The 22243-nt window shown below is 42.1% G+C and overlaps 2 protein-coding genes and 1 long non-coding RNA gene across 7 annotated transcripts in view; 1 reads left to right on the top strand and 2 right to left on the bottom strand.

Moving 5' to 3' along the window:
* The window catches only part of GALM (galactose mutarotase), a 116301-nt gene extending 114307 nt beyond the window's left edge, over nucleotides 1–1994 (top strand). For both annotated transcript variants that reach the window (XM_058683087.1, XM_058683085.1), the window contains exons 6-7: nucleotides 95–269; nucleotides 868–1994. In XM_058683087.1, the coding sequence (XP_058539070.1) occupies nucleotides 95–269; nucleotides 868–945 (253 nt within the window). In that variant the 3' untranslated portion in view covers nucleotides 946–1994. The remainder of the gene's footprint in view (nucleotides 1–94; nucleotides 270–867) is intronic.
* A 3174-nt stretch (nucleotides 1995–5168) lies between these two features.
* LOC131484650 (uncharacterized) lies at nucleotides 5169–13304 on the bottom strand. Its single transcript, XR_009248368.1, has 3 exons — nucleotides 12600–13304; nucleotides 11865–12035; nucleotides 5169–9554 (listed from the first exon to the last, which is right to left on the bottom strand). It is a non-coding gene; the product is annotated as an uncharacterized LOC131484650 (long non-coding RNA).
* A 2598-nt stretch (nucleotides 13305–15902) lies between these two features.
* SRSF7 (serine and arginine rich splicing factor 7) lies at nucleotides 15903–22233 on the bottom strand. 4 transcript variants are annotated; one of them, XM_058683101.1, is made up of 8 exons: nucleotides 22084–22233; nucleotides 20884–21064; nucleotides 20468–20644; nucleotides 19527–19601; nucleotides 19345–19446; nucleotides 17419–17472; nucleotides 16843–16878; nucleotides 15903–16201 (listed from the first exon to the last, which is right to left on the bottom strand). In XM_058683101.1, exons 1-8 carry the CDS (start codon nucleotides 22109–22111, stop codon nucleotides 16147–16149), a joined length of 708 nt encoding a protein of 235 aa, XP_058539084.1. In that variant the 5' UTR covers nucleotides 22112–22233; the 3' UTR covers nucleotides 15903–16146. The 4 variants fall into 4 exon arrangements, with proteins under 4 accessions (XP_058539084.1, XP_058539083.1, XP_058539086.1 ...); XM_058683100.1 differs by having other exon boundaries at nucleotides 19336–19446; nucleotides 22084–22232; XM_058683103.1 differs by lacking the exon at nucleotides 16843–16878.
* Between the last annotated feature and the right edge of the window lie 10 nt (nucleotides 22234–22243).

Below are 22243 nucleotides of genomic sequence, written 5' to 3' on the forward strand. Positions count from 1 at the left end.
GGGTCTGATTACTGTCTCGAGGCTGCTTCCCAGCTCCTACCTGTCCCTGCCAGTTTTTCCGCCCTTGTACCTCTATGATTTGCTTTGTCCCCAGGGTCCATCATGCTGGAAGCGGGCGGGTTCTGGAAGTGTACACCACCCAGCCCGGGGTCCAGTTTTACACGGGCAACTTCCTGGATGGCACACTGAAGGGCAAGAGTGGAGCAGTCTATCCCAAGCACTCCGGGTTCTGCCTGGAGACCCAGAGCTGGCCTGATGCAGTCAATCAGGTAAAGCTACAGGCCAGCCTCTCAGTGGTGTTGTGTCCAAGGTCACACTGTATGACAGAGGTCACAACCCTCAAGTCAGGTCTGTCTGACTCAAAAGTCTACATGTGTTCTCTTCTCCAAGTCGTGATAAACACAGGAAACCCAGAGCCAAGTTCCTAATATAGCATTTACTTTTTTTTTTTTAATCTCCTCTATTTTTTGCCTTCGAAGCCTTTACTCAGTTTAACGTTGCTCTTCTCAATCTTATCTTCTGCGACCACGCTTTTAAGATGGCTCTGTCTTCTCTTCCTATTTGCTTACTGGTAGCTTCTTTTTCTAGCCACGGCCTAGAAAAGTGCTCTTCAAAGCACCAGCTCAAAAGACTGTCTTGCAGTCTTGCCCCAGAATGTGAATCCACACAGCAAGGTCCTGCTACAGCACCATGTGCTCAGCAATGTAGTTGATTTTCATTCTGGCTCAAGTTATCTCACTGCAAACCAGTTACATTGGCAACTGGTTCTCAGAGCTGGCCTAGAGACCAGTCCAGAAGCCATCCTGAATGGTTGAGGGCACGACCCAAGCCGGCAAGGTGTAACCTGTATTGTTTTTCCCTTCACAGCCCCACTTCCCTCCTGTGCTGCTGAGGCCTGGTGAGGAGTATGACCACACCACTTGGTTCAAGTTTTCTGTCGCTTAAGGAAGTGTAAAGACCTCCAGGGCCAGGCTGGGGGCCCTTCAACAGCCTATCTCCTGTCCAGAGAGGAGATTGAGGCTTTACAAGTGAGCCTGTGAATCAAAATCATATAAAGGGTAGCTTCACAATAATTAGTCTGGATCTTGATTTCCTTTCCCAGTGACTGGCTACAGGTTCAGTCTATGACCAGCTCTGTCTTCTGTGTGGTTTAGGGGATCCAACCGCCAAGGTTCTCGCCTAAGCCCTGACCCTAACCCGGAAGGGACACCCAGCCCCTTGCTGTGTTGGCCCCATCTCTCCACCCTTCTGCTTTCTTCTCTCCTTTTTGCACCTCTTTTCTTTGATCCTACTCTCATTCCGTTTCTTTGTCCTCCTCCCCTACCTCAGGCCACCGCGTCCCTGCGCAGCAATTCAGAGCTCCGACAGAGCTCTGATAAGGTGGTAGATGATTGAGGGTGAAGGAGCTGGGGCTTAGGGTGGGCAAATGACCCTCATAAAGGCACACAACCAGAAGTTTTAGCCAAGACGTGACATCAGGTATCCACATTCAAGCCCCCTCTTTGCTTCCATTTCAGTCTGCCAGAGCACTCTCAGGATCGCTGGTGGACACAGGGGGTTCTGACCTTTGTTAGGGCCAGCCTTTCTTCCCAGATTCACGCTTATGGGAAGCATTAGTCTGAGTCTGAGTTTAGCGGTCTCCAAGGATATGACTCAAAGGGCCAGGTCAAAATATCCAGGAAGAAATCTGTAATTTTGATCTCTGCCTTTGGGGTAGAGAAAGCCCCAGCCCAGGCAAGGCGTGGGAAAGAAAGCAAGCCTCTGGAGACAAGAGCTGTGTTCGTGTGGAAAGAGGGCCTTACCTGAGGACTGACTGTAGAGTGCACCTGGCACAAGACGTTGGTGTTACATAGTTGAGCCTGCAGCTCCCGTTTCCTGAACAATTGAATCATCAGTGATGGGTTGGGGTTGGTGGTTGGTTTAGAGTTTTAAAGAAATCTATCTTCTATTATATGCTAGCAACCAGTTGAAATAAAACCAGAACTTGCACCTTCGGAAGACTCCCAGGGCCTTCGCTTATCTTTAAATCTGTCAGACACGGACCTTTGGGAAATTGACCAAGTGTCGGGTATGTTCTGGATTCCACTGTGCTCTTCCAGTATGAGCCCCAGCACCTTCCTAGAAGAAAGTCACCTAACTGGCCGCCTCCTGAGCTTCCCATACTTCCTTAGTAACAATAAACCAAAAGAAGCATTTATTTTTTTAAATGCATTTCAGCATGAATTTTCTGGATACCTACCGTGTATACAGTTTTCTGCTGAGTCTTAAGGAATTCAAGAAGTAATGTCTAAGATGTAGTGTATTCCCGGGGCGCCTGGGTGGCTGAGTCGGTCAAGCGGCCGACTTCGGCTCAGGTCATGATCTCGCGGTCCATGAGTTTGAGCCCTGCGTCAGGCTCTGTGCTGACAGCTCAGAGCCTGGAGCCTGTTTCAGATTCTGTGTCTCCCTCTCTCTCACCCTCCCCCGTTCGTGCTCTCTGTCTCAAAAATAAATAAACGTTTAAAAAAAAAAAAGATGTAGTGTATTCCCTCAGGGATATCAGTCTCTCTGGAGACGAGACGGATAGCGACAGATGATGTAGAATTGCACCATGACAGCCCAAACCCTGAGCGCTGTCTCTACTGCTGGTGTTTACTACATGGGCAAACAACCCAATTTTGGGGATTGGGTGAGGCAAAGGGATTAGACATGAGATATCTTGAAGGCACGTCTACGTCCGCGGGGCTAGAACTAAAACTGGCCACTAGTCTACTTCTTTTTCCACAGGCCCTCCCTGTGCCCATGACAAAGGACCTGAAAGGTGAACAGCAAATTCTTCAGTCAGCCAGGGCCCTGAGCCACAGATGCTGAGGCCCAGGACCTGTGGTCCTGTTTCTCTTCCCAAGTGGCTTTGAGCAGGCATTGGGGGTAGTCTCACCATATTACTGTTTAGAGCCCTGCACAACCTATTTTCCATCACACATCCTTCTTCTAGGACCCTCTGGACAATTGAGTTCTTACCCTGTTACCATCTTTTAAAAAAATTTTTTTCTTAGTTCATTTTTTGAGAGAGACAGAGTATGAGCAAGGGAGGGGCAGAGAGAGAGGGGGACACAGAATCGGAAGCAGGCTCCAGGCTGTGAGCCATCAGCCCAGAGCCCGATGTGGGGCTCGAACTCACGAGCTGTGAGATCATGACCTGAGCCAAAGTCAGACGCTTAACTGACTGAGCCACCCAGGTGCCCCTTACCCTGTTACCATCTTACCTGGATTCTCCTCCTTCATGGATGAGACTGCCATTTTATGATTGCCCAAAGTATGTCTGAAGAAGTTATTTCATCTGACCCTTACAACCTGTAATGAGGTAGCAAAATCCCCATTAAAAATAAGAGGTTGGGGCGCCTGGGTGGCGCAGTCGGTTAAGCGTCCGACTTCAGCCAGGTCACGATCTCGCGGTCCGTGAGTTCGAGCCCCGCGTCAGGCTCTGGGCTGATGGCTCAGAGCCTGGAGCCTGTTTCCGATTCTGCGTCTCCCTCTCTCTCTGCCCCTCCCCCGTTCATGCTCTGTCTCTCTCTGTCCCAAAAATAAATAAAAAACGTTGAAAAAAAAAAAATTTAAAAAAATGAAAAATAAAAAAAATAAAATAAAAAAAAAAATAAAAATAAGAGGTCACTTGGGAATGCAAACTTGTGCAGCCACTCTGGAAAACAGTATAGAGGTTCCTCAAAAAACTAAAAATAGAACTACCCTATGACCCAACAATTGCACTACTAGGCATTTATCCAAGGGATACAGGTGTGCTGTTTCTTTTTTTTTTTTTTTTTTTTTTTTTTTTTTTTAAATTTTTTTTTCAACGTTTTTTATTTATTTTTGGGACAGAGAGAGACAGAGCATGAACAGGGGAGGTGCAGAGAGAGGGAGACACAGAATCGGAAACAGGCTCCAGGCTCCGAGCCATCAGCCCAGAGCCTGACGCGGGGCTCGAACTCACGGACCGCGAGATCGTGACCTGGCTGAAGTCGGACGCTTAACCGACTGCGCCACCCAGGCGCCCCCAGGTGTGCTGTTTCAAAGGGACACATGCATCCCCATGTTTATAGCAGCACTATCAACAATAGCCAAAGTATGGAAAGAGCCCAAATGTCCATTGATGGATGAATGGATAAAGATGTGGTATATATATACCATGGAGTATTACTCGGCAATCAAAAAGAATGAAATCTTGCCATTTGCAACTACGTGGATGGAACTGGAGGGTATTATGCTAAGTGAAATTAGAGAAAGACAAAAATCATATGACTTCACTCATTTGAGGACTTTAAGAGACAAAACAGATGAACATAAGGGAAGGGAAACAAAAATAATATAAAAACAGGGAGGGGTACAAAACAGAAGACTCATAAATATGGAGAACAAACTGAGGGTTGCTGGAAGGGTTGTGGGAGGTGGGATGGGCTAAATGGGTAAGGGGCACTAAGGAATCTACTCCTGAAATCATTGTTGCACTAGATGCTAACTAATTTGGATGTAAATTTTAAAAAATAAAAAATAAAATAAAAATAAAAAAGAAAATTAAAAAAATAAAGTTCAAGTAAAAAAAAAAAAAAAAAAGGTCACAAGAGGTCACTGGCTGGAAAAAGTAAAAATGCAAGCCAGTGTATGCTCTGCTGGCACCACACTCCAAAAAAAGTCCCCAGTTTTTCCGTTCAGAGGGAAAAGTCTAAGATTCATAACATACAGTACTGGTAAATGGAGAATTTTTACTCAATCACCATTAGTAGTAATGTAGATTAGTGCAACTTTTTTGGAGGGAAATTTGGCAGAATCTATCGATATTGGCAAACTTGGAAAACTCACGATCTAGTAATTCCACTTTTAGAAACCTTTTGTATATAAATCGGTCAGAGAAAGACTGACCTCACATGATTTCACTCGTGGAATCTGAGAAACTTAACAGATGATCATAGGGGAAAGGAAGGAAAAGCAAGATAAAAACAGGGAGGCGAACCATAAGAGACTTACAGAGAACAAACGGAGGGTTGATGGGGGTGGGGAAAATGGGGGATGGGCCATTCAGGAGGGCACTGGTTGGGATGAGCACTGGGTATCGTATATAAATGATGAATCACTCGCTTCTACTCCTGAGGCCAAGACTACACTGTATGTTAACTAACTTGAGAATTTAAAAAAAAAAAAAGTTTTTCAATAAAATTTTATGATTTGCCCTGCTCAAAAAAAGAAATCCTTTCTATAGAAATCTGTAAAGACAAACATTCAGACAAGGATGTTTATCTCAATCTAATCGGTAATAAGGAAAATTTTAAACTACCTAACACCCATCAATACAAGAATGGATAAATAATAATCCATACAATGGAATACTATGTGGCCATTAAAAGAGATGAGATCAGGGGCTCCTGGGTGGCTCAGTCAAGTGACTGAATCTTGATTTGGGTTCAAGTCATGATCTTGCAGCTCGTGAGTTCAAGCCCTGCATCAGGATCCCTGAGGATAGCACAGATCCTGCTTGGGATTCTCTCTCTCCCTCTCCCCTGCTCATGCTCTCTCTCAAAATAAACTTAAAATTATTTAAAAAAAAAAAAAAAGAAAGAAAGAAACAGATTGGGCACCTGGGTGGCTCAGTCGGTTAAGCGCCAGACTTTGGCTCAGGTCATGATCTCACGGTCCGTGAGTTCGAGCCCCTCAGCAGGCTCTGTGCTGACAGCTCAGAGCCTGGAGCCTGCTTTGGATTCTGTGTCTCCCTCTCTCCGCCCCTCCCCTGCTCCTGCTCTCTCTCTCTCTCAAAATAATATTAAAAAAATTTTTTAACATACAAATAAATTACAAAGAAAAAATAAAGTAACATCTACCAGTCATTAAAAAAGTAATAAACTAAAAAACAAAGTTATGTAGCCCCAGTAAGGATATGCACCTTTAGGGCAGTTGAAGAAGATACTGGTAATTAATTATGCTTACGAAAGACAATAAAAAGGTTAAGTATGTCAAGCTACAAATCTGATGAAAGTAGTATTTTAGAGAAATTGATCTTTTGTGGTAGCAACCAATCTATCCCTTTTCATGAAAAACACATAGAAAAGAGAACTTTGATTTCCCTAAGAAAAGACCTACTACATAGTTACGAGACATGTAGAGTGTGACAAGGTCTCTATGAACTCACTAAAGATGTCAGCAAGAAACAAAACTCTACTGTCTAATAACAGGACACTTAGCTCATATGAGGTGGTGAAGACAAACATGGTATTATTCAATATGAAAACACCACATAACCACACAATTATTAAAGCCTTGTCGAAAAAGCAAAGTCTCTAGGCCCCCCAGGAGTCCATCCCTTCTTTACCATATACCCTCTACTACCCACAACCAGACTAGTACAATTATTCAGTTTTGATCCTTCACAGGTGAGCGTATCATTGACTTCAGTTCAATGATCTATGGATTCCTGTTTCGAATTCATGGAACTTATAAGTTCTTATCATTCGCTGTGGGATTTTCATTTTTCCAATTCCCAATCATTTTGCCTAACAAGGTAAGAGGTAATAATACTGAACACCTGCACAAATGTTGCTGTAAAGACATAAACTAAGATGGCCTGCTGTGGAGGTTGGACTATCGTGACTATCGGTAACCAATGATGGTCCACTCTCAAAGGACTGAAGGAAGTTATGTCAACGAATCCATGGATAGTTTGCAAAAAGTGGAACAGGAGAAAATACAGGACTACCAGCAGAAGACAGAAAGGAAACAGCACATACCCCCTGTTCCCCGGCCAGTTCCCATTCTCAGTCATAACCATCTTAAACAACTGGATCACCAGTTTGCAGTGGGCTGTGTAGGCAGTTATGACAGGAGTACAATCCTTTTCCAAGTTTCAACTTCTCCAATTACTCAATCATAATTCAAGTCTCAGATGCTTTGGGTAGCACTTCCAGCTATAGCCAAGTTAAAGACGTCAGCAAATCCTCTCCTCAAAAATGCAACTATAATGCCAAGGGGGGTGGGGGGAAGTGGCAAAACAACTTTAGTGCTCTGGAAACTGGCCCAAAGCATACAGCAATCTGAGACGTATTTGTTTGGAAAATTGCTGAACTTTGTGGAGGAACAGTGGGAGACTGTGGCGTTCTCACCCAGGGCTGTTACCATTCCCTACTCCCCCAGCTCAGTCATTATGGAGGTTCTGTCCAGGCAAAACAGAACGTGAAGACCAGCAGGTTCCTGTGGTTGAAGATGGGGTTCACTCAATTTGGAGTGACAGGTGATACCAACATCCAGTAATAGCTTTATCAATAGAAGTAATGACCACATTGCTATGCAAGCGGGACACCTGGTGGCTCTACTAACCCTGAGGTTGCAATCTAGTTGGAACGTGCAGCTTTCTGGCTGATCTAAAGCTGCACACATGCAGAGGAGAGACCAGAGAGGTCCAAGCTGTATATTCCTGGCTAACTCTGAGGCTGCTTTCATGTGCACAGGAACTTAAAAGGGGTTCAGCAAAAAGTAAAAGCCAGGACAGACTTGAAAACACCCCAAACACTGAAGTCACTCCCCATCTACAAACAGATCGATCAGCAGAGGGCAGAAATCTGACTGGTTGAGGTGCCTGTCTGGTGGTTGGCTGACCACTAAGCTATGCAGACACAGGGAAACCCCCTAGAAAACTGAGCTTAAAAATAAACACAAAGTTTCTTAAAAAATAACCAAAAAACTGAATAGAGACAGATTATCCTTCAGTTGAGCGTCCAACTTTGGCTCAGGTCGTGATCTCGTGGTTCCTGAGTTGGAGCCCTACATTGGGCTCTGTGCTGACAGTTCAGAGCCTGGAGCCTGCTTTAGATTCTGTGTCTCCCTCTCTCTCTGCCCCTCCCCTGCTCATGCTCTGTCTCTAAAAAATAAATAAATGTTAAAAAAAAAAATAAAAAAGAAATGTACAATAACAAATGAAAAGTCCACTAGAGAAGCTCGGCAATAGATGACAGGAGAAAAAATAAGTGAACTTAAAGATAAATCAATAGAAATGATTCAATCTGAAGGACAGAGAAAAGAGATTAAAGAAAACAGAACAGCACCCTGGAGACCTATGGGACATACCAAGCACACCAACATATGTGTAATGAGTCCAAGAAGGAGAGGAAAGAAAGGGTCAGAAAAATATTTCAAAAAACAATGGCAAAAAAACCTCTAAGTTGACAAAAGCCATTAATCTATACTTCCAAAAACTCAAATAACTCCAAGAGGGATAAATACAAAGAGATCCCCACCTAAATACATAATATTTAAACTGTTGAATGCCAAAAAACAAAGAGAAAATTTGAAAGCAAGAGAAAAAAATGACTCATTACTACAGGGGACCAATTAACATCAGACTCTTCATCTGAAACAATGGGAGTCCAGGAAGCAGCGGAATGACAGAGTGCTTAAAATCCAAGGATTTTGTATCACCCAAATCCACTCTTCAAAAGCAAAAGTAAATGAAAACATTGCTAGCAGACCTGCCTTATCAGAAATACTGGAGGAAGTCCTTCATGCCAAAAGCAAATTAAGACAGCAACTTGAATCCTTGGAAAGAAACGATCAGAAATGGCATAAATATAGGGGTTAACGAAACTGGGTGTGTTTATTTTCTCGACTCTTCTATAAAGACCTAAGACTGTATAAAGCAATAATTTATAACATTGCATAACTGAGCTTATAATATATACAGCACAAGGGAAGGAAGTCTAGGAAAAGGAAATAAATTGGAGCAAACTTTCTGAATTTTGCCAGAATATTAATTTAAAGTAGGTTGTGATAAATGAAGATATAACAACTATGGAAGTAACTCACAAATATAGTAAAAAAGAAAATCAAAAGGGATTAAAATGATACACTAAAAAAATATTTAATGCAAAAGAATGCAGGTACAGGAGGAAGAGGAGGAAAAAGACAGGAGACATATAGAAACAAAATAGGAAATACAAAAAAAAAAAGAAAACAGAAAAAAATATCAATAATTCTATTAACTATAGATGGCTTAAGTAACCCAAAAGGCAGAGTTCTGTCAGACTGAATTTAACAAGCAAGACAGAGCTTAAACTGTATGCACCAATAGGCTTAAAATTAAAAGTAAGTAGATGGAAAAGATCCACCATGGATACAAAACAGTAATCAATAGAGAGCTGGAGTGGCTCTACTAATATCAGACAAAATAGCTTTTAAAACAAGAAATATTCATAGAAACAAAGGTATTTCATAATAAAAGCATCAACGCATCAGAAAGATACAACAAATATAAACATTACATATGCAGCTAGAAGAGTTGTAGATGCTTTGAAGCAGTAATTATGACCAGAGGCCATGCCTGGAGTTGCTTTAGTGTTGGGTAAAACTATAGTTCTAGTAAATATTGCTTCAAATTTCCTGAAAACAGGAAATGTTTTCAGTTAACAGAATGTTACCTTTTTTTTTTTTTTTTAAGATGAATATTTCTCTGAGCATAGTGACCTCTACTGGTATTTACATAAATTAAAATGCCGTTTCTGCCATCATAGAAAGGTTCCATTCCAGCATAGGGTCATTTGCTTTGAGAAAGGAAAAGAGAAACATGATACATATTAGAGCCTTCTTTTGAATCACATGAGTATTGCAACCTTTCTTGCTATAGTAGCAAGAAGCCAGGCCAATCTGTCCAGTAACTAGTGAACTAGGAGAGGGCATCACTAACCCCTACAGCAATAGTTTTCTATTCTGGCTATATGTTAGAATCACCAGGGAATATTGTTACAATATTGATGCTCAGGCATCACTCTCAGCAATTTTGATTTCACTGGAATGTTTTGAAGGCTTCTGGGGGATCCTAATGCATAACTAGGGATGAGACACTGCCCTAGAGTAAAAGCTTTCACCAATATTATAAGTACATAAATGTTTAGCTAGAATTTGCCCCCTTAGCTTCATGAAGCACCTCGTCAAGAATGAGTCACAGAGGGGCGCCTGGGTGGCGCAGTCGGTTAAGCGTCCGACTTCAGCCAGGTCACGATCTCGCGGTCCGTGAGTTCGAGCCCCGCGTCAGGCTCTGGGCTGATGGCTCGGAGCCTGGAGCCTGTTTCCGATTCTGCGTCTCCCTCTCTCTCTGCCCCTCCCCCGTTCATGCTCTGTCTCTCTCTGTCCCAAAAATAAATAAAAAACGTTGAAAAAAAAAATTAAAAAAAAAAAAAAAAAAAGAATGAGTCACAGAGAAACAATCTTCCTAGACCAGAAATATGTCTTGGTAAGGCCATCGCAACCCTACCAGTAATGGCACCCAAGATCTGCAGAAATAATTATATTGAAGGTGGTGAAGAGCTAAAGATAAATACCTAAACCAGGGGTGGCATTTTCTGTAAATGGTCAAAGAGTAAATGTTTTAAACTTTTGGGACTTCCAGTTTGTCACAGTTACTCACCTCTACCACTGTAACACAAAAAGTCAAGAAACAATAGGTAAACAAATGAGCCTGGCCACATTCCAATAATTCTTTACAGATGCTGCAATTTGAATTTCACATAATCTTCATGTCATTAAGTGTTATTATACTTTTAATTTTTTTCAACCACACAAAAATGTAGAAACCATCTTAGCTCATTAGCTGTATGAAAAAAGCAGTGGGCCAGATCTGGCCTGTGGGCCACAAATTTCTGAATCCTGGTCTAAATAAATAGCCTACACTCTGAAGGAATATAAACATTAAAGTATCGTGCAGCCATCATTAAAGAAAGCAGTATGTTCTTATTCTAAGAGCCCTGGAACTCTGGTGATGGTTCTTCTGACAATGGCCAAGATAAACTAGCCCATCTACCTTTATCTCTGTCATACGTATTTGCTTTACAGCCAGAATTTTTTAGCCTTGGCATTGAAAGAATTCATTTTCTGGAATCCAGATTTCTTGAAGATCTGCTACATCCCAAAATAAAAACTTAACAATGCATTCGTATAGGATCACATCCAGACACCTTTAAGCAAGCTTTGGTCACTGAGGACAACCCAAGGGACCTGCAGAGCTGGATAGGATATAACCTTAGGCAGCTGATAGATGAAATGGTTGCTGTTGGTCTTATGACATGACCTTTCTTACATGGGATAGGCTGACTCACCCCAGCTCACCAGTTCTTGGGGTGGTAGGTAAGTCTCCACCCTTCTCTGCAGAGAACTTTCTGCACAGAAATTTTCCACACCCTTTCGGAGCAGAACTCCTTGATGAGGAGAACCCAGATGAGGAGAAAAGAAACCTTGCAACCGAGTTGCAGAGTAGAGTTGGACATTGTAAACAGCAGCCTAGGGAATCTAGATCCTCCGCAGACAGACTCAGACAGGAGTCTTAGATGTGGCTAAATGGAAATGTGAGCTTTTAATTGAAATGGCGATTATAGGTCTCAGAGAAGAGAGGAGGTTCCAATTTTATATCCTCGGCTTAACAGATCATAATTCATTGATTCATTCACCCATTAACTTTCCTTCATCAAATATTTAAGTGTTAAGTACTAGGCAGTGAGGAAAACAGAACAAGGCCCGGTACCCGCTGTCGCCATTAGCCTTTTGGTGGCATACCTATAGAGAAGTAAACAGGCAAGTTCACTGTGTTGAGAGCAAAGGAGCCTAAACCAGACTTTTGAATACATGGAAACTTTCCAGAATAGGGGGAAAACATGCATTTTACCACAGTTAAAAACCAAAAACTATGCTGAGACATCATTTTTCAACACCAGATTGGTAAAATTAAAAAGCTTGAAATCCCACCACGTGGTTACACTATGTGCACCATGCAGGCAATGGTACAGAGAAACAAGATACTCCTTCACCTTGTCACCAGGACAGACTAACGATACCTAGCAAATATATAAATGCAGGAGCACCTGGGTGGCTCAGACGCTAAGCATCCGACTTTGGCTCAGGTCATGATCTCACGGTTCGTGGGCTCAAGCCCCACATCGGGCTCTGTGCTGACAGCTTGGAGTCCGGAGTCTGGAGTCCGCTTCGGATTATGTCTCCTCTCTCTGTCCCTCCCCTGCTCGTGCTGTCTCTCTCTCTCAAAAGTTAAGTAAACGTTAAAAATTTAAAAAACAACAATATATATACACACACACACACACACACACACACACATCCTTTGACCCAGCAATTCAGCTTCTAGGGTCTATCCAATACATAGTCACACGTGCAATGTATTGTACTATTCACTACAGCATTATTACTGTTAATCAGAAACCCTCACATCCACTAAGAGGGAACTAATTCCTGCTACTTTGCTGAAAAACTCTCAGTGGAAAAGCAACAAGTCCTCTCCAAGGTACACAGGTCCTATATAATCTACATCCTACACCGCTCTCCCTTCCTATGCCATTCCTTCCTGTTCTCTCCCAGTGTTCACTCCATGCTGGCATCCTTACCCAACACAAACCACTTCAGGGTTTCCGCACTTACTATGCCCTCTGCCTAGAACACTCTATCTCCACAAGCTGACGTGCCTTACTCCCTCACATGCGCAAACGTTACTATCAGAGGCCTCCCTTAGACATCCTTTACCCAACACCAACCAATTCCCCCTTTCTCTCCCCGCCTCGTTGTTGTCCGAATCAGTTATTACCCACCTGTTTGTTCATTTGTCTCTCCAGAACTTAAGCTCCAGAAGATAAAGACTTTGTTCATCTGTTTTCCATGGCTAATAGTACCTGGCACATTGAAGGGGCACACAAGTTATCTGCGTCAATTATGCAACATCCAGGAACTAAATAGTATGCAACATAAAAAGAGTGCCATTTTTACGTATAATGGAAGAACTCCAAAATGTTAAACGAGGGAAAACAAGGCGCATCTATTTTGTGTTAAAAGGGAAATGGAGAAAATCTGTCCATATTTACTCAGGCTATATTAATTGGTAACAATGGTTGCCTTTGGGGAGGTAACTGGGCAGCTGAGTCAGGGTTAGGGTGCCTTCTCACTATATACACCTTGAATATATTACCAAGTCAAAAAATGAAATAAAATGGAAAGTAAGTTGGGCCAGTGGCCTGTGGGAAAAAGAAACAGCACTAGATTCAAGAAGCAGCCTAGAGTGCTTCAACAATTAATTGGCTACTGCATTCCACACCTTCCAGTTATCCTTCTATCCGGCATCTTTGCCTCATGCGGTCTGGAAAGAAAATAGCCAAGTTATCAGCAAGTCGACAATGAGTAGAATCATGGGTTGTATTTTCTGATTTTCCCGTAAGGTTTTTTTTAAAAAAGCAATAAGGTGCCTTATTGATAAGAAAACCAAGGGCTTTGAAACAACACATTAAGATTCAAACATTTCCTTTCTTGGGGCGCCTGGGTGGCGCAGTCAGTTAAGCGTCCGACTTCAGCCAGGTCACGATCTCACGGTCCGTGAGTTCGAGCCCCGCGTCAGGCTCTGGGCCGATGGCTCAGAGCCTGGAGCCTGTTTCCGATTCTGTGTCTCCCTCTCTCTCTGCCCCTCCCCCGTTCATGCTCTGTCTCTCTCTGTCCCAAAAATAAATAAAAAACGTTGAAAAAAAAATTAAAAAAAAAAAAAAAGATTCAAACATTTCCTTTCTTCTAATAGGAGACCAGTAAACGGTATTAACAATCTCACTGAACCCATTTCCTCCTGTGAGATGGGGTTACCAGCACTATAGTGCTGTGTGGATCTCACAAAATGTCCTTCGACATCTTTACTAGAATGTTAACAGGAAACCTGTAAGGTCTGGGGGGAAAAAACCTATCAGGCTTTAAAACTGCCTGCTGGTGTTTCCCTGCCATCCTCCCTTCAAGATCGTTCTGGATATAATAGCTTTAATACTACCGCTTACCAGAAACCTAAGCATCTTCACTCCATGTCTTTGGTTTGTCACTTCTCACCGCCCTCCAAACACTCCAAGACCAGCCAGGCCCCTGGTATGTTACTTTGACCTTTACTTCAGGTCTTTCCAGCTATACAATTACTTATACATCCACTACGTTGTACCCTCCCTTCCAAAGGTCTCCAAACAGTTGCTAAGAGCCAGATCTGATTCTTTGCTATTACTCTCCACTCTGATTACTCTTAGCCAACCTGTCAGTTTTAGAGCTTACACTTCCTTTTACACGCACCTTGGAAATCACCATCCCCCTTTAGACTTCAAGATAGGCTACACAAAGATGACAATCACAATCCTACACCACCATCCATTTCACCAAGTCTCAAAGTGATGGCATTTCAAAATTCCCTCAGATTTTTCACCGTCCTTAAGACAGGATATGGCAAGGTGGCAGGACCACACTTTCACTTTATGCTTAGCCTAGCTCCAAGTCCAAAGGAAAACTACCACTGTGAAATCAAGTGCAATCAAGGGTATGTATTACCTACCTCTCAACACCTCTCTGTAAGCAAGAGGACTAAAAGATTCTATGTCCAAAGTACTCAGTGTCTGATGTGTTCAGTTAGTCACCAAGTAGTGCCAGGTATTTTAGGAATAAGCCTAGCCTAGTACTGATCAAGTCAGTCACATCAGTTTAGCATTCCCGACACCTGAAAATGCAAACAAAGAGCACACTGCATCAAAATGTATCACGTTAAGATGTATACTAACCACAAAGGTACCTGCTGTCAAGCATGTGCAAGGCACTGACCTAGATACCTAGCATTCCCTTTCCCATTAAAGGTTGAACTTCCTGTACTTGTTTCCTAGACCCATTTTTGCCCCTACCCCTCCCTCCTGTCTTTTAGCCTTCTGTACTAACCTCTAGGTTACTGCTTAGTAATCATCCCAAAGCTACAGGATTAATGATTCCTACTCTTGGCTCAGCACTCCCACTTCCAAAAATTGAGTATCAGGGTTGTTTGTTCTCTGCAGATTTATTAAGTGAACTTATCTTTATGTAATACAGAACAATTAAAGCTGACCAAGTGCAACAAATAAGCCTCCCATTTACACACATAGCTTTACACCATTATAATTCAGCCAGTTGTCAAAATTCTGAAAAGAAAATATCCACTCTTCCAACGCACTAGTGATCATTCAGACCAAATAAATTTGATGCAGACCAGTATTCCCTTTTGGAACTGATGCTAAAGAATGCCTGGTAAAAGCTTGACCAGAAAACTCAAAATTAACTATTACTGTCCTACTAAAGATAAAGTCTGAATAAAGAATCTACCAGCTATATTCTAAGATCTACCAGATGCTACCAAAACAACTACATGAGGTGTCGCTAAACGCAGATTTACAAAACTGCTTTAGTCTCATTAACATTTCTGATTGACATCTTTTTTCGGATTGACATCTTTATAATAACTTTGCACCAGCCTGGCAAAATAAAATGTTGGTAGTCAGGAACCGAAAAACCTAGAATGGGAATAATCTCTGCTCGGAATAAGGCAATCCATTTCAAGAGAGAGTATCTGGGCTGGAAAATTTTGCAAAGCTGGTTTACATGATGTTTTGTCCCAAATTCAGACAATTCTTCCAACATGCAAAAGTTGTGGTATAAAATTAATATAGAAAACAAAAGAACATTGGGTAGAATTTACTAAAATCAGGAGTTCTGATTTGACACTATCTCATCTCATAGCCTGAAAACCTCAATTAGTTACTGTACTAACAAGCCTTTCTTTGGAAGCAGTGATCCTCTAGGTTGACAAATTGAGATCGTTAGAGCTTGCTATTATCTAGTAATACCAACTCCAACAGATTATTTAGGGACTTGTCAGATACACTTAAGCTATTAAGTGGACTTGAGTTCTTATCTTACCCACAGCTCTAAGGATAAAAAGGAATTCCCCAAGTGTATGTATACTACAGCTAATGATGTTCACAACTCAAATGACACCATTAATGAATCTGTATGAATAGTTAATATCAAGGTTTACCCCCTGAATCTTAAACTGAGTATTAACATTGAACACAAATCAAAAATCTAGTTAGAAACATTTTATTTAAATGTGCCAAATAAAAACCCACATTTTCAGACCATAGGATGTTAATACATTCAACAAAAATTTATATTATCTTACTGCTGTGAATTTACAGAGTAATAATCCAGATCCATTTTGATTAGATGGTTGAAATACCCTTCCTAGGTTACACTTTACAGACATCACAAATCCCTTATAATAATGTAAACAAAATAATTTTTCCCTAAAAGGTGAACTTGAGAACTTCAGTCCACTCTTTCAGGACTTGCACTTCTTCGTGGACTTCCTGATGGGGAACGACTAAAAAGAAAAACAATTAAGTTTGGAACTGATTAGTATCTACTAAAATTTACTGTTATGTACATATCAGGACAAAACTCAATTTCAGTAAACTCCTAGGTGGCCAAAAGGAATATATAGCAGAGATCTAAAAATTACCTAAAAGATTTACATACAAATCCTTTGTCCCTGCTTAAGATTAGGCTTCACAGCCTCCTTGCTAAAACCACAAGTTAAAGAAAACTAGTATTTGAATTCTGGGATTTCGATCATTAAGTAGCAAGTCAGTAGTAAGATAATGCTTTAGCTCTAAGATTTCAACCTACAATTTTTTTTCCTTCATGTGGGTACTTCATTTATCTATTGTCCCATGTGGAGGAAAAAGCATGTTTAACGTGAAATTCTACACTTAAAGGTTTACAGGACTAAGCCTCTTAATAATCATCCTAAGGTTTTGTGACTAAATATCCAAACATTAATCTCAACTTGAAGTGGGAAAAGCAATCATTTAAGAAACTTAGTAACTAATAATATATATATATATATATATATAGCACCAATTCTCCAAAGAGCTCAAAGCCTGCAAAGCAAGCAGTAAGCAAACAAACTCTGCAGAGGCCATACTTGACAGTTAAGATTTGGCAACAAATTATTTAGCTTACCTTCTTTTTGGAGATGGAGATCTGGACTTTGATCGGCTGTCAAAACATGAGAAATTCTATTAAGAAAAGTACTACCAATACCTTTCTTATAATCACAGTATCATGAAATGAACCCCCAGGTTGTGCTGAGCTTAATATTAAAAGGTCAGGCTGCAGTTCAACTGAAAGAGAGCCTACCAGTTTTTGCTAACAAAAGCCAATCTTCCAACAACTGTTCTTCATAAAATGAGTGAACTACTTTATTGTATCATGATTAATTTTTACACTCTACTTCAAGCACAATGACCTCAGAATGCTTTTTTCCATGCACCTATCAGTTCTAACAAGGCCTCTTAATATAACCCCAAAGTCACAAACTTCTCTCTATAGCTTGACATTTTCTTGTCCAGGAAGTCAGTCAGAATAGGCCATGTACAAACCAAGTTCTAATGTTTGGTTTACTAGTAAGATTCTGTGTTCCCACGAACACCTAGGTTCTGAGTTTACACTTGAGATTTCAACAATCCAAAACACTTTGAACTCTTTGGATATTGGTGCCATATAACTAGAAGAGTATTAATCAGATTTTTACCCTACCTGCTTCTTGGTCGTGAAAGAGACCTGGATCTTGATCTTGACCTCGACCGAGATCTTAATAGAAAGAAAAACGGTATTGTTAGTTCAGAGGAGTAACGTCCTTCAACACCTACTACTGAGCACTACATTAGGTAAACTAAGAACAGAGAAGCTAAAATTAGGCAAGACACAGGGCGCCTGGCTGGCTGAATCAGGAGAGCATGCGACTCTTGATCTCAAGGTTGGGAGTTGGAGCCCCACGCTGGGTGAAGAGATTACCTAAAAAATGTTTAATTTAGTACTTAAAAAAAAACCAAAAAGACTAAGCAAGACACAACTCTTAACTTACATCGACCTAAGACTGAACAAATGATTACACTTTCAACAAGCTCGCAATATCAAAATAAAGAAGCACCACCACTTCAATTATTTGTTTCTACCATACTCAGTGAGCTAAGTTGTCACAGTTCCTGTACATTCTTTTTTTTTTTTTTTTTTTTTTTGGGACAGAGAGAGACAGAGCATGAACGGGGGAGGGGCAGAGAGAGAGGGAGACACAGAATCGGAAACAGGCTCCAGGCTCCGAGCCATCAGCCCAGAGCCTGACGCGGGGCTCGAACTCACGGACCGCGAGATCGTGACCTGGCTGAAGTCGGACGCTTAACCGACTGCGCCACCCAGGCGCCCCTCCTGTACAACATTCTTAAACAGTATATAGTATCCAAGAGAAAGAAAAGGTTTTAAGACTGGTATCGTTTGGTTTAGTTGTATATCTCAAAACCAAATCCAACATTACACAGACCCCTGAACTGAGATTTCAATTCTTCAGGTAATAACCTCAATGAAAAGTCACAAATCGGTTAAGACTTTATTCTTAGATCATCAGCAAGCTTTCGTGGTTCAGGACCACTTGTCACACAAACTAAATAAACCACAGCCTCTGACATACACACATTAGAGTCCTGCAATCAAATTAATGCATTCATTCATCTAGAGTCCAGAGCTTTCTGGAGTGGACCACAAGTTTCAGAATCCCTGCATTTTACAGATCTTGTGCTATTATCGAACAGCACTAACTCACAATGGCATACACTACTAGTGACTTGACCGTAGTATTTGTCAACTCCTTATATTCTATAAAATCTTACCCATTTAATTTTTTTGATTTACGTATTTTTTTCCCCGTTTAATTTTTTTTAATGCTTATTTGTGAAACAGAGAGACAGCGCAAGCAGGGATGGGGCAGAGAGGCAGAGAATCTGAAGCAGGCTCCAGGCTCTGAGCTGTCAGCAGAGTCCCACATGGGGCTCAAACCCACGAACCTTGAGATCACAACCTGAGTCTGAAGTCAGATGCTTAACCGACTGAGCCACCCAGGCACCTGAATCTTACCCATTTCTGCACCTAATTTAAAGGCCTTCTACAAAAGGAGTCAAAAAACCCCTAAGGTTTCCAATTTGATTTTTAATTTCTTACATTTTAGTGTGTATGTGGTTAAATAAGCCATATCCACACACATGTACACAACTACTACCCTAAACAACTTCCCAGTCTTAAATTCACCCTCTCATTCCAAAAAGGAGAAATTTACGTCTCAACTTGCTTCTAAGTCTACCCCTGGTTCTAATGGGCCTCCAGCAGAAATCAAGCAACTATCACCTTTAAGAAGCACTGGAATGACTTGAGAATTTGTGCTTTGGACCCTCCTCTACCATGGCCTCTCAAACAAGCCTCTAAAAATCTTTGATTGGTCTTTTCTTGATCTGTACAATTAGGATAATATCCATTTAGATGCAAGTCATGTACAAATTCAACTTTTAGAAATCAAAGTATTTTCTGATGCAAACCACTTCATTTATGTCTTTAAGATAGTCTTAAAGTGCAGTCATTAAGACGTGACAAACCAAATACAAATAAGGGATAGAAAGTGTTACATACTGGAAATACCTCGATCCTTTTATAGAACCAGACCTAGATCGTCTGAGTGAAGCTGATCGTGATCTCCGAAGAGACACAGACCTTGATCTTCGTGGAGATGCTGATCTTGACCTAAGAAATAAATCAAAGCTTAAGTCTTATGTCCAATTAAAGTTTATCAGTTGTTAAAACTTGAGTTAAATATTTCTCACCTCCTTCCCCTGCTCCTGCTGCGTGAGCGAGAGTATCGCCTACCTCTGGATCTCGAATGTGATCTAGACCGTGACCTATTTTATTAAGTTAGAAAAAAAAAGAATGTCAGATGATAACTCGTTTTGAGAGTTTGTGTGCCTCTGCTGAAACCAAATCTCAAACTATTTAAATTTAGTGTCTCATTTGGAAATAAACTCTGGGCCTATTAGTTTTTTTTTTTTTTTAACTACCTAAAAAAAGATTTGTTAAAAGCTGAATTACATTTTAGAATTACATAATATAAAACACTGTAATGTGTATTTAAAATAAACCTTGCAAGTTTGCAGGTCGACCCTCTTTGGCCCATGGTCTAGTAGATCTAGACGATCTAGAAGTATCTATAGCCGATCGCTGCATCTAGATGTTTTCTTCAATCTAACGACGATCAAACTGACAGCCAAATGAGCCAGGTGAGGCTTGATTGACGCAAGAAGATTTTTCTAGTTGGGAATGTGGTCAATCTGGTGTTCCTCTTTCTAAACCGGAGGGGGCCCCAATTGTAAGCCAAATTTACTGTTACGGCGATCACCGTCTCAAATTTTCTGCCCTTTAAAGAATAAGGTGAAGCTAGGTGTAGATGACTCGAGGGGATCTGGCCTCTTATGCTGATCACCTCAAGGTCTAGGAGGATCTTAATTGTCGGATTTGCAAGGCGCCTCAGCATGATATCATAAGGCTCGTGACATTCTGAATCAAGGCGACTGACTCAAACGAAGAAACCTGAAAGGTTTTGACCAGGTTGATTATTAATATATTAGCATTTGTTTAATTAAACAAAAACTGTAAAATACACCTGTACAATTAACATTCAAGTTTATAGAAAAATACTAGTTTCTGCCTTGCTAATAAAAAAATTACTGATTAACTATTATACCAACCATTCCTTTATTAAAATAAATACCTGCTTCTCCTCCGCCGGCTATAACGATGACAATCATAAGCATAATGTCCCTTTTCGCCACATTCATAGCATCTATCATTGGGATCAAAGGGACGGCGGGCTGGTGGTCTATCAAAACGAGACCTCCGAGGCATGCCTGTTGATAATTCAACTCTCACTCGGGAACCACAAATCACCCTATAAAAGAAAGGCAACAAATTTCTAATGCTAAAGAAAATACAAGTGACTTCTAGATTTAGAAATTTCCACTCTTTAACCTCAGAAGCTTCAGTTCTCTTTATAAACCCTTCCGACTCCAACTTTGCTCCCCCTTCTCAAGTATGTAGAATTAGGATTAACTATTTAGCTAGCTCGCTACCCAGCCCACAGGAATATTCTAATAAAGGCTGAGTTTCATGGACCAACATCTTACTTACTTCCCATCCAGGCCTCGCACTGCATCTTCTGCATCTCTGGGATCTTCAAATTCCACAAAGGCAAATCCTGGAGGATTTCTCGCAATCCACACAGTTCTTAAGGGACCATAATAACTGAAAGCCCTTTCTAACTCTCCTTTGCCGGCACCGGTTCCCAGATTACCAACATACACCTTGGTTTCTGTTTAAAAACGCAAATACAAGAACGCACGTTATGCAAAATTTTGCCTAAGTTTGAGTGAACTCTTTGTCCCAAACAGGCCAACCTTGAGACTGTACAATGCATGTTTATTTAATGCTCTATCAAGGATTTAGTCTTAAAACCAGGAATGCTCATAAATTTCCGGAAAGCTAGGCGTAAGGCAAAGTTCTTAACATTCAAACGGGGAGACGACCTCCAAAACACAAGCAGACACGTGGTAGGATATTCCGCGGCGTGGGGCGGGCTCCGCCCCCGCCCCGCCCCCGGGTCCCGGCAGCCCCGGGCGCGCGGGGAGCGCGCGGGCCGGCAGCGTCGGCGGCGGGCGGGCCCGGGCTGGGGCCGGACCAGGAGAGCTGGGCTGCGCCGGCTCTCGTCCTCCGCGGCAACAGCCCCAGGCGCTGGCTCGCCCAGGACTCCAGCTCCCCGCCCCAGAGCCATAAACCGCGCTCGAAAGAGCTAAAAGAGAAAAGAAAGCAGCCGCCAGACGAAAAGATTAGGTCTCCATTCCCACTCCACAACTCGACCGATTGTCTGACGAGAATGCGCAGCTCGAAGCTGCCACACTTTTGTCCAGTCTGAAATTCACCCTCGGTTTTACAGTTGGGACCAGATCTGTCTGCTAAAGTGGCGGGAAAGCGCCAAGGAAATGCGCCACCATGCTCGTCAATGTGCGCAAAATGGCAGCCGAGGGAGGGGGGGTGGGGGGCAGGCGGGCGGCTCGAAGAAGGGCAACAGGAAAACAGTAATCGTGGGCCCGCCTTGGGCTGTGGTGGAAGACGAAAACGCCCAAGAATACGGAACCCACCACAGACCTACACCCGCCATCCCCAGGCTGCCTTCGACACCCCGCCCCCGCTGCCTCCGGCTTCGTATGGTGTGCGCCGAAGCCGCCATTACGCACGCGGAATAACCGTCTCCCAACCGCCGCGCCAACCCCACGGCCTCGCAATACTCACTATAGTCACAGCAACGTCCCTTACCGGGCCCTGGCCTCTTACCTCCTCCATAACGCCCGTAACGCGACATGATGACTGGCCCGCGAGCTCTGCTCTTTCAGCTCGCAGTGCCCAAGGAATGAGTAATACAAAAGCCACAAGACCAGACCAGTCGCCAACGGTCCCAGCGGCACTACGAGGAAGAGCTGAGTTCGCGCTTATA

The sequence above is a fragment of the Neofelis nebulosa genome, chromosome 9 (genome assembly GCF_028018385.1).
Source record: "Neofelis nebulosa isolate mNeoNeb1 chromosome 9, mNeoNeb1.pri, whole genome shotgun sequence".
Classification (NCBI taxonomy): domain Eukaryota; kingdom Metazoa; phylum Chordata; class Mammalia; order Carnivora; family Felidae; genus Neofelis; species Neofelis nebulosa.

Bases quoted from the DNA above. Each gene is read 5' to 3' on its own strand.
- SRSF7 (XM_058683100.1), bottom strand. From the start codon at position 22,111: ATGTCGCGTTACGGGCGTTATGGAGGAG. The intron at 21,065-22,083 runs GTAAGAGGCCAG...GTTTTTAAACAG, and splicing joins TTACGGGCGTTATGGAGGAG to AAACCAAGGTGTATGTTGGT. The intron at 19,602-20,467 runs GTATTTATTTTA...TTAATAAAATAG, and splicing joins AGCCGGCGGAGGAGAAGCAG to GTCACGGTCTAGATCACATT.